The following is an 18848-nucleotide window of genomic DNA, read 5'->3' on the forward strand; positions in this document are numbered from 1 at the left end:
TCCTGTTTACAAAACAATTCCAGTTCAGTTAAGTTTGATGGTCGCCGAGCATGGACAGCACGCTTCAAATCATCCCACAGATTTTCAATGATATTCAGGTCTGGGGACTGGGATGGACATTCCAGAACATTGTAATTGTTCCTCTGCATGAATGCCTGAGTAGATTTGGAGCGGTGTTTTGGATCATTGTCTTGCTGAAATATCCATCCCCTGCGTATCTTCAACTTCGTCACTGATTCTTGCACATTATTGTCAAGAATCTGCTGATACTGAGTTGAATCCATGCGACCCTCAACTTTAACAAGATTCCCGATGCCGGCATTGGCCACACAGCCCCAAAGCATGATGGAACCTCCACCAAATTTTACTGTGGGTAGCAAGTGCTTTTCTTGGAATGCCGTGTTTTTTTGCCTCCATGCATAACGCCTTTTTGTATGACCAAACAACTCAATCTTTGTTTCATCAGTCCACAGGACCTTCTTCCAAAATGTAACTAGCTTGTCCAAATGTGCTTTTGCCTACCTCAGGCGACTCTGTTTGTGACGTGCTTGCAGAAATGGCTTCTTTCGCATCACTCTCCCATACAGCTTCTCCTTGTGCAACGTGCGCTGTATTGTTGACCGATGCACATTGACACCATCTGCAACAAGATGAAGCTGCAGGTCTTTGGAGGGGGTCTGTGGATTGTCCTTGACTGTTCTCACCATTCTTCTTCTCTGCCTTTCTGATATTTTTCTTGGCCTGCCACTTCTGGGCTTAACAAGAACTGTACCTGTGTTCTTCCATTTCCTTACTATGTTCCTCACAGTGGAAACTGACAGTTTAAATCTCTGAGACAACTTTTTGTACCTTCCCCTGAACAACTATGTTGAATAATCTTTGTTTTCAGATCATTTGAGAGTTGTTTTGAGGAGCCCATGATGCCACTCTTCATAGGAGATTCAAATAGGAGAACAACTTGCAAGTGGCCACCTTAAATACCTTTTCTCTTGATTGGATACACCTGCCTATGAAGTTCAAAGCTCAATGAGGTTACAAAACCAATTTAGTGCTTTAGTAAGTCAGTAAAAAGTAGTTAGGAGTGTTCAAATCAAGAAATTGATAAGGGTGGCCATACTTTTGCATCGGTCAAATTTTTTTTAAACGCGGATTGCACATTTTCTGTTAGTATAATAAACCTCATTTCAATTCAGAAATATTACTCACTCCATCATTTATTAGGAATATGAAACTGAAATAGCTGTTGCAAAAACCCAAATTGTTATAAAGAAAAAAGGTTAACATTAATAGGGGTGCCCAAACTTTTTCATATGACTGTAACTTGTGTGCAGCTGTGCCAAGGTGGGATGAGGGGGCCAGTGCCAGCATGGGGGGAGAACACGCATGCCAGCATGGGGGGGCATACATGCCAGCATGGGGGGAGAACACACATGCCAGCATGGGGCTGGGGAACATACATGCCAGCATGGGGGGAAGGGGAACATACATGCCAGCATGGGGGGGGGAACATGCATGCCAGCATGGGGAAAACATGCATGCCAGGATGGAGGAAACATGCATGCCAGGATGGGGAAAACATGCATGCCAGGATGGGGGGAAACATGCATGCCAGGATGGGGGGAAACATGCATGCCAGCATCGGGAAAACATGCATGCCAGGATGGGGGGAAACATGCTTGCCAGGATAGGGGGAAACATGCATGCCAGCATCGGGAAAACATGCATGCCAGGATGGGGGGAAACATGCATGCCAGGATGGGGAAAACATGCATGCCAGGATGGGGAAACATGCATGCCAGGATGGGGGAAACATACATGCCAGGATGGATGAAGCATACATGCCAGCATGGGTAAACAAACATGCCAGGATAGGGAACAATGCATGCCAGGATGGAGAAACATATATGGCAAGATGGAGGAAACATGCATGCCAGGATGGGGAAAACATACATGCCAGGATGGAGGAAACATGCATGCCAGAATGGGGAAAACATACATACCAGGATGGAGGAAACATACATGCCAGGATGGAGGAAACATGCATGCCAGGATGGGGGGGAAACATGCATGCCAGCATGGGGAAAACATGCATGCCAGGATGGGGGGAAACATGCATGCCAGGATGGGAAAAACATGCATGCCAGGATGGGGGGAAACATGCATGCCAGGATGGGGAAAACATGCATGCCAGGATGAGGGGAAACATGCATGCCAGGATGAGGGGAAACATGCTTGCCAGGATGGAGGAAACATGCATGCCAGAATGGGGAAAACATACATACCAGGATGGAGGAAACATACATGCCAGGATGGAGGAAACATGCATGCCAGGATGGGGGGGAAACATGCATGCCAGCATGGGGAAAACATGCATGCCAGGATGGGGGGAAACATGCATGCCAGGATGGGAAAAACATGCATGCCAGGATGGGGGGAAACATGCATGCCAGGATGGGGAAAACATGCATGCCAGGATGGGGGGAAACATGCATGCCAGGATGAGGGGAAACATGCTTGCCAGAATGGGGGGAAACATGCATGCCAGGATGGGGAGAAACATGCATGCCAGAATGGAGGAAACATGCATGCAAGGATGGGGAAAACATAGATGCCAGGATGGGGAAACATGCATGCCAGGATGGGGAAAACATACATGCCAGGATGGATGAAGCATACATGCCAGCATGGGTAAACAAACATGCCAGGATGGGGAACAATGCATGCCAGGATGGAGAAACATATATGCCAAGATGGAGGAAACATGCATGCCAGGATGGGGAAAACATATATACCAGGATGGAGGAAACATACATGCCAGGATGGAGGAAACATGCATGCCAGGATGGAGGAAACATGCCACGATAGGGTACATTTACCAGGAAGAGGAATATTTACCAGGATGGGGAACATGTTAAGATGGGGAATATTTACCAGGATGGGGAACATTTACCAGGAAGGGGAACATGCCAGGAAGGTGGACATTTACCAGGATGGGGATACATGCTAGGAAGGGGGACATTTACCTGGATGGGGTACATTAACCAGGATTGGGAACATTTACCAGGATGAAGGACATTTACCAGGAATGGGGTACATGTCGGGATGGGGGAACATTTACAAGGATGGGCAATATGTCAGGATGGGGTACATTTGCCAGCATGGGGGAACATGCCAGAATGGGGTACATTTACCAGGATGGGGAACATTTACCAGGATGAGGTATATTTACCAGGATGGGGCCATGATGGGGACAAATATACCAGAATGTAGGAAATATATATCAGGATGGGGGACATGTTTACCAAGAAATGGCCCAGGAAGGGGGACATAACTACACAATGAAAGGGAAGGGGATCAACTCGTACTTCTTTATGGGATTTCAAGATGTTCAGACTTTGAAATGTAGATGTGGATTACAGGGTGACATCTGATTGCATTCCATGCTAAAATCTCTGTCTAATATGCTGCAATTTTTTCCAGAAAGATCAATCCAACTGCTGTGTCTGGAAAGGGCAGGGGCTCAGCTTCAATGTGTGGTAAGCATGCATGAGCGTGATGCCCCCTGCTGAAGAGAAGACTGCAAAGGTAAGATTAAAATCAATTATTTACATGATAGGATTGGTTGGCACTTCGGAAAAAAAATTGGGTTTAGGGCTACAGTTTGGGCACTCGGCCTGTAAAAGGTTCGCTATGACTGTCCTATACGTTCTGTGATTATTCATAGCTTGTACCTGATCCCGATATAACATGGCGTCCAGAACCACCACAACTCCAGCCGCATCTGATCGTCTGGTGACATTTCTATTCTTTATTTCTTTGATAGCTGTGTATAAATATGTATATAGATTTGCATTGTATAAGGGAGTACGTTAGTATCATCAGACAGTTCTTTAAGATCTTTTTCAACTAATTGCTGTAATAAATGAAGAGCGGAACTCTTTATTCCAAAGGATAGTCTAAAGGATTCCCAAAATTATCTGTGATGTCCTCATCAGACAGATTATTATGGTTCTCACCCTGAAGATGCCGGAGGTTGTGCATTATATTGCAAATCCATAAAGTCATTGGCTATACATTTTCCACAAGATGCAATATCAGATTTATTTTCAGAAAAAATGCCTTTTTACTGTTAAAAGTCGGGCAAATTTGTTGACATCTCTTATAGTGTTAAACAGATTGATGTTTTGGCCAGGATGTCATAAACTGTAACTCCCATCACGGTGTGCAATAGTTCTTTACATTTGCAGAAATGATACATTAATGTACAACATATCAGCCGTAACATACACTCATATCAGCAGATTCATTATACATGACAAAATCAATACAAAGTATATCTAACACATGCGACATTTATACCGTATACATATCACACTGCATAATGAGTATTAATGTATATACATACACACTGCATAACGAGTATTGGTGTATATACACATCACACTGCATAATGAGTATTGGGGTATATACATATCACACTGCATAACGAGTATTGGTGTATATACATATCACACTGCATAATGAGTATTGGTGTATATACATAGCACACTGCATAACAAGTATTGGTGTATATACATAGCACACTGCATAACGAGTATTGGTGTATATACATATCACACTGCATAACGAGTATTGGTGTATATACATAGCACACTGCATAACGAGTATTGGTGTATATACATATCACACTGCATAACGAGTATTGGTGTATATACATATCACACTGCATAATGAGTATTGGTGTATATACATATCACACTGCATAACGAGTATTGGTGTATATACATACACACTGCATAATGAGTATTGGTGTATATACATATCACACTGCATAATGAGTATTAATGTATATACATACACACTGCATAACGAGTATTGGTGTATATACATATCACACTGCATATCGAGTATTGTGTATATATATATATATATCACACTGCATAATGAGTATTGGTGTATATACATATCACACTGCATATCGAGTATTGTGTATATATATATATATCACACTGCATAATGAGTATTGGTGTATATACATATCACACTGCATAACGAGTATTGGTGCATATACATATCACACTGCATATCGAGTATTGTGTATATATATATATATATATATATATATATATATCACACTGCATAATGAGAATTGGTGTAGTGTGCACATACAAAGTAAAAGTCTTAAGGTACCGTCACACTTAGCGATGCTCCAGCGATCCCACCAGTGATCTGACCTGACAGGGATCGCTGGAGCGTCGCTACATGGTCGCTGGTGAGCTGTCAATCAGGCAGATCCCCACAGCGAGCAGAGATCAGCCACCAGCGACCCGTGTAATGACGCTGTGCTTCGTAACCATAGTACACATCGGGTTACTAAGCAAAGCGCTTTGCTAATAGTTACCCGATGTGTACCTTGGCTACGTGTGTAGGGAGTAGGGAGCCGGCTTCTAGAAGGTGCGGACGCTGGTAACCAAGGGAAATATCGAGTAACCAAGCAAAGCCTTTGCTTGGTTACCCGATGTGTTACCTTGGTAAACAGCGTCTGCAGAAGCCGGCTCCCTGCTCCTTGCACATTCAGATCGTTGCTCTCTCGCTGTCAAACACAGCGATGTGTGCTTCACAGCGGGAGAGCAACGACCAAAAAAATGGTCCAGAACATTCAGCAACGACCGGCGACCTCACAGCGGGGGCCAGGTCGTTGCTGGATGTCACACACAGCAACATCGCTAGCAAGATCGCTATTGCATCACAAAACCTGCGATGTCGCTTAGTGAGACGTGGCCATTACTACCAAGGCACAGGTTTATGTCTTGATAGGTTTTATAGAGGCCTAGGAAGCTCAACACATGGAGCACGCTGGGATACTGGCAAAGCCCAATGTGGAGCACAAGAAAGTTTAGCAGACCGTGGTGTAGGGAGAAGAGCCCAGACCCAGGACAGGGGTGTGACAGTACCCCCTCAAAGGGACTCTCCCAAAAGAGTTCATAACTGCACCATTGGGAACCATGGTCTTGGATTCTGTCAAGGGCTCACAACATGAGGTTGTTATGAAAATATTAATCTCATATTAATTTTCAATAGTCTCTGTTCATTATAAGTCGTGTTATAGGAATTTTAATCTCATAGTAATAGCTGGATATTATCAGTAATTGTAGTTCTCTGTACTCATGATTCTGTATCTGCTGATGTGTGAAGAGGGGGAGCGTTAGTTATTGTCCAGACTTTATTTATCTAGGCTTCTCCTGTCTGGGCAATAGGGCAGAAGACAAAAGATTTATTGAAGACCAAACAAAGTCTTATTTATAATAGATAATGGTCACAAGTTCCTTATCTGGTGAGCTGGGAATTAAGGGATTTATATGTTAAAGCTAGGGTGATATGTCATTGTTTGCAGCTGGTTCTTTGAAGCATTACTATAAAAAGACAGATGTTTCCCTGACTAGTGAGCAACAGGAGATTCTAGACTGAAGGATAACAGAGGATAAAGTAAGACAAGCCATAGCAGGCGCGTCTAATAGCAGATTTCCAGGCCCTGATAGTTATACCGCTGAATATCATAAGATTTTATCCCCTGACCTGATATCCATCCTTACTAATCTTTTAAATGTAGTTTTTCTCCAAGGGATCCCCATAGACCGGTACACTGATTCATGCACCATAGTTATCCCTAAACCAAATAAAGACCTACAACTGCCTCAGTCTTACCGCCCTATCTCACTTCTCAACCACAATTATAAACTGTTAGCGAAAGTTCTGGCAAGCCACTTACAGGTCCTACTGCTGGGTCTTCTCTGCGAGGCCCAGACGAGTTTTACCCAAGGGCGAAGCAGTGTGGTAAACATACAATTTGCGGTCGCGGCTACTGTCCTTACCCAAGATCCATCGCTACCGGCTGCAATACTGGTGAGTCTGGATGATAAAAGGCCTTTGACAAAGTAGCATGATCCTTCTTATATGAAGTTTTAGGTAGGGGAGGATTCGGTCCAAAATTCCGACAATATTTTCAATACCTACACACAAATGCAATCACCTGTGTGACTGTACATAGTTATATCACACCACCAATAGACATCTTCTGAGGAGTCAAACAGGGGTGCCTGTTGTCACCTCCTTTATATAACCTCTCTATTGACCCTTTACTATGTTATCTGTTGCAAACCCCTACCTTTAGGGGACTCAAGACTGACTCTAGGAAGTTAAAAATTGCTGCATTCGCAGATGACCTCTTACTGATCATAGCCAACCCTAATCAAGTCCTAGGTTCACTTATACAAGACGTAGAAGTAATGGGTGACTTATCGGGTTATATTATTAACTGGGATAAAACAGAGGTAATGATGCTACGAGCCCCCCAGGCCATTGTGGGCATCGAGTTCTCCCTGCCAGTGGACTACCTGCTCTTTACAATATCGGGGAGTGAATGTGATGAGGCACCTGGCCAGATTATATAATACTAATATCAAACTGTATAGCGACAATTTAGAATCCACTCTGGTTAAATGGAAAATCTTCAGTTTATCATATCTGGGTAGAGCTAACTTAATTAAAATGACAGAATTTCCACAACTTCTCTATCTATCTGGCGGTGTTGTGGGCGCCGGTAGGAAAGGGTCGACACAGTTCAACTTCTTTACCCACTGAGTTAGTTTTTTTGTAAAAATTCAAATGATTTTTTAATCTCTTCACAACACATGACGTACTGGGTACGTCATGGATCGTGTGAGGTTAATCCCTGCGGCGATCCACACACGTATCAGCTGATTTCAACAGCTGACATGTGTGCCTGCTAGTCGCCAGTGAAATCAAGCTCCACCCGCGACTATTAACCCCTTACATCTCACTGCCAAAATCTGGCAACTTATGTATATGCGCGTCGCAATTAGGATCACTTACCCCTCCCCCATCGAAAGTCATGTGACATGATCACGTGACTTACGGTGGTTGCCATGGTAGCACAGGGTCATGTGATGCCACCTGTAGCTATTATGAGTCACTTCCTCTTACACCCGGCAGACTGCGGTGTGTAACAGGAGAGCTCCTTTTCTGCAGATCTCAGCTGTGTAGCTGTGATATGCAGATATGGTAGAGCGATCAGATTGCTGATCGTTATAGTCCCCTAGGGAGACTAGTAAAATAAAAAAAAAGGTTTAAAAAATTTAAAACAATAAAACAAAATAAAAGTTCAAATCACCCCCCATTCACCGCATTGAAAATTAAAGGGTTAAAAAAAATAAACATACACATATTTGGTATGACCGCATTCAGAAAGGCAGATCTATCAAAATATAAAATCATGTAATCTGATCAGTAAACGGCGTAACGGCAAGAAAATTCCAAATGGCAAAATTACGTTTTTTTGGTCGCCGCAAATTTTGCGCAAAATGTAATAACAGGCGTTCAAAACGTAGCATCTGTGCAAAAAAATGGTACCGTTAAAAATATCAGCTCAAGAAGGAAAAAAATAAGCAGTCACTGAGCCATAGATCCAGAAAAATGAGAACTCTACGGGTTTCAGAAAATGGCGCAAACGTGCACCACTTTTTTTTAGACAGAGTTGTGAATTTTTTTAACCCCTTAGATACAAGTCACCCTATATATGTTTGGTGTCTACAAAGTTGCACCGATCTCAGGCATCACAGCGACACATCAGTTTTACCATATAGTGAACATGGTGAATAAAATATCCCAAAAACTATTGTGTGATCGCACTTTTTTTGCAGTTTTTCCACACTTAAAATTTTTTTTGCTGTTTTACAGTACATTACATGGTAAAACTTATGGTTTTATTTAAAAGTACAACTCGTCCCGCAAAAAATAAGCCCTCATATGATAAGAGTGATGGAAAAATAAAAAAGTTACGGCTATCGGAAGAGAGGAAAAAAGACCCCCGGAAAACCGCCCGGGGGTGAAAGGGTTAATATATTTTTATTCAAGGATTATTTCCTGAGACCATTGAAATATAAGTAATATCATACTGTGTATTCCAGACATCAGCCGCAGGCCGGGGCTTTTGTGTTCACTTATTTTATTTGTAGCTGTGCCACAAATATTTTATATGCACATCATTTACCGTATTTTTCGGACTAAAAGACGCACCGGACCATAAGACGCACCCTGGTTTTAGAGGAGGAAAATAGGAAAAAAAAAATGTAAGCAAAAAATGTGGTCCCGACACACTGTTATGGGGCGAGGATCTGCTGCTGACACTATTATGGGGGTAATGTCCCCAAATTCTCTGCTAAGGTACCCCATCCTGGTATATGCCCCATCCTGCTATATACTGCCATCCTGGTATATACCCCCATCCTGCTATATACCCTCATCCTGGAATATGCCCTCATCCTGCTATATACCCCCATCCCGCTATATACTGCCATCCTGCTACAGTTAGGTCCAGAAATATTTGGACAGTGACACAATTTTCGCGAGTTGGGCTCTGCATGCCACCACATTGGATTTGAAATGAAACCTCTACAACAGAATTCAAGTGCAGATTGTAACGTTTAATTTGAAGGTTTGAACAAAAATATCTGATAGAAATTGTAGGAATTGTACACATTTCTTTACAAACACTCCACATTTTAGGAGGTCAAAAGTAATTGGACAAATAAACCAAACCCAAACAAAATATTTTTATTTTCAATATTTTGTTGCGAATCCTTTGGAGGCAATCACTGCCTTAAGTCTGGAACCCATGGACATCACCAAACGCTGGGTTTCCTCCTTAATGCTTTGCCAGGCCTTTACAGCCGCAGCCTTCAGGTCTTGCTTGTTTGTGGGTCTTTCCGTCTTAAGTCTGGATTTGAGCAAGTGAAATGCATGCTCAATTGGGTTAAGATCTGGTGATTGACTTGGCCATTGCAGAATGTTCCACTTTTTTGCACTCATGAACTCCTGGGTAGCTTTGGCTGTATGCTTGGGGTCATTGTCCATCTGTACTATGAAGCGCCATCCGATCAACTTTGCGGCATTTGGCTGAATCTGGGCTGAAAGTATATCCCGGTACACTTCAGAATTCATCCGGCTACTCTTGTCTGCTGTTATGTCATCAATAAACACAAGTGACCCAGTGCCATTGAAAGCCATGCATGCCCATGCCATCACGTTGCCTCCACCATGTTTTACAGAGGATGTGGTGTGCCTTGGATCATGTGCCGTTCCCTTTCTTCTCCAAACTTTTTTCTTCCCATCATTCTGGTACAGGTTGATCTTTGTCTCATCTGTCCATAGAATACTTTTCCAGAACTGAGCTGGCTTCATGAGGTGTTTTTCAGCAAAATTTAACTCTGGCCTGTCTATTTTTGGAATTGATGAATGGTTTGCATCTAGATGTGAACCCTTTGTATTTACTTTCATGGAGTCTTCTCTTTACTGTTGACTTAGAGACAGATACACCTACTTCACTGAGAGTGTTCTGGACTTTAGTTGATGTTGTGAACGTGTTCTTCTTCACCAAAGAAAGTATGCGGCGATCATCCACCACTGTTGTCATCCGTGGACGCCCAGGCCTTTTTGAGTTCCCAAGCTCACCAGTCAATTCCTTTTTTCTCAGAATGTACCCGACTGTTGATTTTGCTACTCCAAGCATGTCTGCTATCTCTCTGATGGATTTTTTCTTTTTTTTCAGCCTCAGGATGTTCTGCTTCACCTCAATTGAGAGTTCCTTAGACCGCATGTTGTCTGGTCACAGCAACAGCTTCCAAATGCAAAACCACACACCTGTAATCAACCCCAGACCTTTTAACTACTTCATTGATTACAAGTTAACGAGGAAGACGCCTTCAGAGTTAATTGCAGCCCTTAGAGTCCCTTGTCCAATTACTTTTGGTCCCTTGAAAAAGAGCAGGCTATGCATTACAGAGCTATGATTCCTAAACCCTTTCTCCGATTTGGATGTGAAAACTCTCATATTGCAGCTGGGAGTGTGCACTTTCAGCCCATATTATATATATAATTGTATTTCTGAACATGTTTTTGTAAACAGCTAAAATAACAAAACTTGTGTCACTGTCCAAATATTTCTGGACCCAACTGTACAATGTGATATATTTAAGAGTTCCTATCGCCAATCTGGGGCTGCGCTTTTTAGTAAATAAAGCAATGGGCAATCTGAGATTAGTTAATTAAGTAAATATAATCCAGTATCAAAACATTTTACAAATGTTCCTAAAGGCTCTCTCTGGGTTCGTAGAGCTCACACTGCTGAGGGTTGTGGGATCTCACAACCTGGAAGTTCCTTCGGGGGACATTAGGGACAATTCCAAAAGTTTTGGTACTGGATCATATTTAGAAAATTCACTAATCTGCAGCTCTCCACTGTATTAGTAAATAAAAAAGGCAGCCACAGATTTGTGATAAGCACTATTTAAAGGGAAAGTCATCATTGCGCTAGAAATTGGAGGATGGCACCCCCCGTAACAGTGTCAGCAGCAAATCCCACCTATCAGTGCGGCATGACCACATGTTTTGCTTCAATTTTTTTCCCTATTTTCCTCCTTCAAAACCTAGGCTTGTCTTATGGTCCAAAAATACGATAAGTTTAAAAAGAAAGAAAATGTTTCTTTCCCTCACCAATTCTTACTTGAACAATTGTAGCCGATTTTTTGATAAAACCCTTTGAATTATGGTACATCATGATGGCTTCTCCCGTGTGACTCATCTGACAACAGGACCTGATTAAGGATAAAAAACATTTGCCAAATTCTGAAAACAATAATGACTGCTGCACTCTGATGGTTTTCTGATGTCGGCAAGACTTGATTTACCAGTTAAACATTTCAATTATTTACAACATGAAAAAAGTTCCTTTCTTGTGCGGCTTCTTCACGTGTTTAACATGATCTGATTTCTGAGAATTACATTTTCCACATTCAGAACATAAAAATGATTTATTTTGTGTGATTTTTTTGATGGTAAACAAGACCTGGTTTCCTAGTAAAACATTTACCACATTCTGAGCATGAAAACATCTTCTCCCCTGTGTGAGATCTTTGATGCCTAACAAGATCTGATTTCTGAATAAAACATTTCCCACATTCTGAACATGAAAATGGCTTCTCCCCCGTATGAGATCTTTGATGCACAACAAGTTTTGATTTCTGAATAAAACATTTCCCACACTCTGAACATGAAAATGGCTTCTCCCCTGTGTGAGATCTTTGATGCCAAACAAGATCTGATCGCGGACTAAAACATTTCTCACACTTTGAACATGAAAATGGCTTCTCCCTGGTGTGAGATCTTTGATGCACAACAAGATCTGATTGCCGAATAAAACATTTCCCACGCTCTGAACATGAAAATGGCTTCTTCCCTGTGTGAGATCTTTGATGCACAACAAGATCTGATTGCCGAATAAAACATTTCCCACGCTCTTAACATGAAAATGACTTCTCCCCTTTGTGATTTTTGTGATGTCTGGTTAAAACATTTCCCACATTCTGAACATGAAAGCTGCTTCTTCCCAGTGTGATTTTTTTGATGGTAAACAAGACCTGGTTTCCTAGTAAAACATTTACCACATTCTGAGCATGAAAACATCTTCTCCCCTGTGTGAGATCTTTGATGTCTAACAAGATCTGATTTCTGAATAAAACATTTCCCACATTCTGAACATGAAAATGGCTTCTCCCCTGTATGAGATCTTTGATGCACAACAAGTTTTGATTTCCGAATAAAACATTTCCCACATTCGGAACATGAAAATGGCTTCTCCCCTGTATGATATCTTTGATGGTTAACAAGATGTGATTTCCTGGTAAAACATTTCCCACAATTTGAACATAAAAATGGTTTCTCCCTTGTAGAAGCTGTTTCTTGTTCCACATCCCTTCTGTAACTTTTATTTTGCTTAAAATTCTGTGCTACATCGGGATTTTGGACTTGTTTGAAAAGATCGGAAAGCTCTATCATCTGAGGAAGGACTGGAAGTATATCTGGGATACCAGCATGCTCTTCATATGTATCATGTGTAATACTTTCATCATCTGTTTTAAATTCTGAAGATATTAGATTTCCATCTGAACTCCCAATACAGTCATCTGCTAAAAATAAACACAATGTTACTAGTTTTTAATGATATTATCTTGAAAGTACATTTATTTTTTTTATACCATAACATCAGAAATTAAATTAGGGAAAAAATCATTCTGAATCTGGTTTCCAATTTTGAGATCTAAGAGATACATTTTCGTTAATGCAGACCTCCTATTCCTGTCTCCAGGATATCTCTCCAGTAGCACCAGTTCTCTGGAATGTGCTACAGTAAATAATCTGACTGATTGTCACAATGTGACTGCAGAATAACGAAGGACAGTCGGCTCATATACTGTTCCTCACGCTAGGAGACCCTAAGCTGTCCCTAATCTCTGGATTACCCCTGAAGGTGGAGATGCCATTGTACTGTACCTCACTATTCTCCTGACTAGATCTAATCTGTGATTTCCCAGGGAAGGAATGTGAAGGAGTATGATGGAAATAAAGATTAAGACAGATGGGAAAGCTAAAACTTAGGCACGCTGCAAACTCACAGAAACAAACAGTGAGAGACTAAGGAGAAAAGCAAGAGCAGGAAGGCAGTAACAAAAGGACATCAAGGGTTAACACCACAACAGTTCACAGCAATAATGTACAACAGCCACCCGTTAGTCTGTATCATAACACCTCACCAGACCAGTATAGGTAAACTATAGCTGGCATTAATGGAATAGTCCAACCAGCATATACAAAAGGGGAGAGAATGATACTGGCTTCCTGCAGCATGTGATCAAAGACACTAACTATCAGCCCAGCAGAGAATAACTCTTGCTAGCCTGCCTGTCTGTGGTTTGATGCCTGTGTCTCCCTGCACTGCTCACGGACATCAGAGAAGTTAGCAGGCAGAGTGTAGTTTCCACAGATCCTGACACCGCCTTGACAACCTTGATAACCTGCAAACATCTCTGTGACATTTGTCCACAACATAGACAAGTTCAAAGAGATTTTTTTCGAAGACGAAAATAAAATAGTTAAGGACAGATGCTGGAAATTTAACGAAGATGTCCGGGACTATGACGTTGATGGTCTATCCTTAAGGCCCTGTCACACACAGAGATATATCTTTGGCAGATCTGTGGTTGTAGTGAAATCATGGACATATTGTTCCATTTGTACACAGCCACAAACCTGCCACTGATTGTCCACAATTTCACTGCAACCACGGATCTGCTGCAGATTTATCGGTGTGTGTGACAGGGCCTTTAGGCTTTGTAACCAAAGCAGGTAGCAGTGTCTTGCTATCTGTGCAGATAAACATTTGGGCTCCAATTCATCAAGACCGGCGATGGACACTGAAAAATGACATCAGGGGCGGGAGTGAGATTTAGGGAATGCCGCAGTTTGATACGAATTAGAGAAGAGGTGGCATCACACCCTTGTTCTGGCCAAGCTTTGCCAATTTTGGTAAAGCTGGTTAAAACTGGTGTGACCACACACACACACACACACCAGCTTGTCTCCTCTTCTGCTTTAGACTCAAGCTTTTGGTCACATGACGTGATGTCAAAAAGGTCTTTAAGCAGTCCTTTAATTGGCATATAAACACTGGGGCCCCAAAGAGAATGGGAGCCCTGTGAAATTGCCCAGTTTGCTCTCACTATACCCTAATGCCAGTCCTGCATGCCAGCCTGTCTTCTGTTCTGTTCTTTTAGACTCCTGAAGTTAAAAGACCTTTGGTTACATCATGTCACATGACTTTGAAGTCATCAAAGGTTCTTAAACAATTAACCTTAGAATACAACTGATGAGGACCCTAAGAGAGTGGGGTTCTTAAGAATATGCGCAGTTTGACTCCTCCCAATGCTGGCCCTGACTGTAACTAGGGCTTAATTTTGGAGTAGGTCTTATTTACTGGGAAACACAGTAATCATGAACCGTCTGCAGGTCTTTGAGTTGCCTTCATAATGACATAGAGAAGACACTAGAAACAAACAGCAGAAGAAGCAGAAGCAAAGAAAATACAGCTGAAAAAAACCCCACAGCAAAACACCTAAAAATGTAAACACAACATTAGTGCAGAAAGTACATAAGTAGATATATCTTACAGGATAGAACTGGAGGAAACACATCCTGAGGAACATCGGGGTCTTCTTGTTTACAGTCCTATGGGAGAAGAGGACGGGGACATCTCTCTGGTGTTGTCCTCTTACTGGATAGACCTGGAGGAGACACATACAGGGACTGAATTCATTCCTTACATACAGATAATTATAGGCCGTGTGTATTTAGTCCTGTCTATTACCTGGTGATGTGAGGGGCTGGGGAACCTCCATCATGACGTCCTTGTACAGATCTTTGTGTCCTTCTAAATACTCCCACTCCTCCATGGAGAAATAGACGGTGACGTCCTGACACCTTATAGGAACCTGACACATACAATCATACCGTCACCCCCGATCCCTTCATAGCGTTACTGTATAATGTCCCAGCATTCCCAGCAGTGTCACCTCTCCAGTCAGCAGCTCAATCATCTTGTAGGTGAGTTCTAGGATCTTCTGGTCATTGATGTCCTCATGTATCGGGGGGTGAGGTGGAGGCCCCGTGATTGGGCTCAGGGGTCTTCCCCATCCCTCAGACACAGGGGCCTGACAGCGCTCACTAGAGGTCTTCTTCACTACTGTGTAATCCTGGTTATGGAGAGACACAGTAATAAATCTCACTCCAGACATTTCCAGAGTCCTCACCTCTCCAGTTCTGTCCATCTGTTATTCCCATAGATAAGAATGATGTAATGTGACGTCATCAGAATCTCTCACCTCTCCAGTAAGCCGGAAGAGGATCTCTAGGGTGAGGTGTAATATCCTCTCCGCCATCTTGTCCCTGTCCATATCCATCCTGGATAGGAAGGTTTCTTTAACAGAATAAAATCACTGAGAGGATCCGATATTATAAGGACCTGAATGGAAAGGAGATGAGCCGATATGTAAAATTAATGGAGATAATAATGGAGGGAAGATATTATTTGGGTAGGAAAAAATGTTTATCATGAAATGTGCTATGTAAATAATACAACTGTAAAAGTAACAAATTATCTTTATTATAAAAAACACAATCCTTCACACGGCAATGTGAGCGGAAAAATAAAAGAGTAATTGCTCACATAATAAGAGTAGGAAAATATGAAAGAGCAAAAATAAAAAAATTCCCAGTTTATCGGTTAACAGGGCAATGGAATTAGGATTCGCTGTTTTCTTGTTTCTAACAGAAGAAGAGGGGCGCACACATGGCGTACGGATCTGTGCACTCGCTAACGCGCAATTTACCACCCATTTCTTGTATGAAGGCAGCAAAATAGTGAAAATTAACCGAACTACAAAATGTGCCCACATTATATTTCACTCCTAAACTAGAAAAATTATGTAAATAAAAAAGTTTAGATATTCCTAACTGGTTTCGGAGCTCATAGGCTTTACACGTCCCGGCCATCTGACTCCTACTCTGCAGTGATGTTCTACAATCTCATTACATAGCAGAGCATCTATACGCAAACATGTAGCAACGGAGAGGAAATCCGGCCATCTCTACATAAGCCAGAGACGGTTTATTACTGCCTCTGCCTTCTCTGTCACTGTATACACAGCTCTGCGGTGCAATGCAGCTGGAACGGTGAGGGACCTAACAGCGACACAGATCTCTGTGTGAGAGCTCATCCACCATCGATACTTGCCAACTGTAATTGTTTGGGGTCTGATCTGGGGGGTGTCTGCTTTCTTCTGAGGGTGTCCGCTTTCTTTGGGGGCTGAGAAGAAGAGATCCAGCTTCTGAATTGTACTTAAAAAAAATTTCAATTCTTTATTAATTTAAAAAAAATGGACATACATCAAGATATAATGAAATGGGGCCAGAAAGACATGGGAAACAGGAACACGTTTCAAACATGGTCTGTGTTCTTTGTCAACCCCAATGGAAACATTTACCCATATGGTATATAATAAGTCCACTCCAGCCAATCAGGTATGGAGTGGACTTAATCAGTAGAAACACACAATACACGTTATCAACACAAGCAAAGGAAAAAAGAAAAAGGAAAACATACAATCAACATATAAGTAAAAAATTGTATGTATATACAAATATAAAAAAATACATACAAACGTATAACAGCATAAACAAATTCTAATAATGAAACATAACATCGCGCCTCAGATTAAAACCATTAGGTGATTTTGTTTTTAAATGGCAAATCCAAGCATAAAAAGAAGCCCAGCCAGACTCCAGACCTTAATCCCATAGAAAACTTATGGAGGAGCTGAAGCTCTGAGTTCCCAAGCGACAGTCTCAAAATCTTAATGATTTAGAGATGATCTATAAACAGGAGTGGAGCAAAATTCCCCTGACATATGCACAAACCTCATCGTCAACTAGAAAAATGTCTGCTTGCTGAGCTGCCAACAAGGGGACGGCCACCAAGTATTAAGGCTTGTTTCTCAGAGGGATCAAATACTTATTTCTCTCTGCAAAATGTAAATAAATGTATAGAATTTATACAATGTGATTTTCTGGATTTTATTTTGGATTTTCTATCTCTCACTGTTAAAATTAAGTGACCCTTAAAATTATCGACTGTTCATGTCTTTGTCAGAGGGAAACTTACACAATCAGCGAGGGATCCAATACTTATTCCCTTCCCTGTAAGTTATTCACATCCGGGCTCCGCACTGCACTGGATTTTATTGTTGGGATTTTTTATTTTTGTTGATAAAAACCTGTAAAAAAAAAAACAGGAAAAACCCAAATAAGAAACCGACTTCAGCCTCATCATAAAAGAAAAGACAATAACATGAGAACGAAGGAGAGGAAATAATAGAGACCCTGCACCTACCTCCACCTGCAGAGCCGCACACTAGATATATAATACCCTGCACCTGCCTCCACCTGCAGAGCCGCACACTAGATATATAATACCCTGCACCTACCTCCACCTGCAGAGCCGCACACTAGATATATAATAACCTGCACCTACCTCCACCTGCAGAGCCGCACACTAGATATATAATACCCTGCACCTACCTCCACCTGCAGAGCCGCACACTAGATATATAATACCCTGCACCTACCTCCTCCTGCAGAGCCGCACACTAGATATATAATACCCTGCACCTACCTCCACCTGCAGAGCCGCACACTAGATATATAATACCCTGCACCTACCTCCACCTGCAGAGCCGCACACTAGATATATAATACCCTGCACCTACCTCCACCTGCAGAGCCACACACTAGATATATAATACCCTGCACCTACCTCCACCTGCAGAGCCGCACACTAGATATATAATACCCTGCACCTACCTCCTCCTGCAGAGCCGCACACAGATATATAATACCCTGCACCTACCTCCTCCTGCAGAGCCGCACACTAGATATATAATACCCTGCACCTGCCTCCTCCTGCAGAGCCGCACACTAGATATATAATACCCTGCACCTACCTCCACCTGCAGAGCCGCACACTAGATATATAATACCCTGCACCTACCTCCACCTGCAGAGCCGCACACTAGATATATAATACCCTGCACCTACCTCCACCTGCAGAGCCGCACACTAGATATATAATACCCTGCACCTACCTCCACCTGCAGAGCCGCACACTAGATATATAATACCCTGCACCTACCTCCACCTGCAGAGCCGCACACTAGATATATAATACCCTGCACCTACCTCCACCTGCAGAGCCGCACACTAGATATATAATACCCTGCACCTACCTCCACCTGCAGAGCCGCACACTAGATATATAATACCCTGCACCTACCTCCACCTGCAGAGCCGCACACTAGATATATAATACCCTGCACCTACCTCCA

General features: G+C 42.2%; 1 protein-coding gene and 1 pseudogene across 2 annotated transcripts; both read right to left on the reverse strand.

Moving 5' to 3' along the window:
* Window positions 1-11488: 11488 nt before the first annotated feature.
* LOC142259246 (uncharacterized) lies at window positions 11489-14573 on the reverse strand (annotated as a pseudogene).
* On the reverse strand, window positions 12953-17720 carry LOC142259224 (gastrula zinc finger protein XlCGF66.1-like). 2 transcript variants are annotated; one of them, XM_075331714.1, is made up of 6 exons: window positions 17630-17720; window positions 15792-15931; window positions 15483-15662; window positions 15278-15401; window positions 15081-15194; window positions 12953-13040 (listed from the first exon to the last, which is right to left on the reverse strand). In XM_075331714.1, the coding sequence occupies exons 2-5, from the start codon at window positions 15867-15869 to the stop codon at window positions 15139-15141; spliced, it is 438 nt and encodes a 145-aa protein (XP_075187829.1). In that variant the 5' UTR covers window positions 15870-15931; window positions 17630-17720; the 3' UTR covers window positions 12953-13040; window positions 15081-15138. The 2 variants fall into 2 exon arrangements, with proteins under 2 accessions (XP_075187829.1, XP_075187828.1); XM_075331713.1 differs by having other exon boundaries at window positions 12964-13043.
* Window positions 17721-18848: the final 1128 nt, after the last annotated feature.

The sequence above is a fragment of the Anomaloglossus baeobatrachus genome (assembly GCF_048569485.1).
Source record: "Anomaloglossus baeobatrachus isolate aAnoBae1 chromosome 5 unlocalized genomic scaffold, aAnoBae1.hap1 SUPER_5_unloc_4, whole genome shotgun sequence".
Classification (NCBI taxonomy): domain Eukaryota; kingdom Metazoa; phylum Chordata; class Amphibia; order Anura; family Aromobatidae; genus Anomaloglossus; species Anomaloglossus baeobatrachus.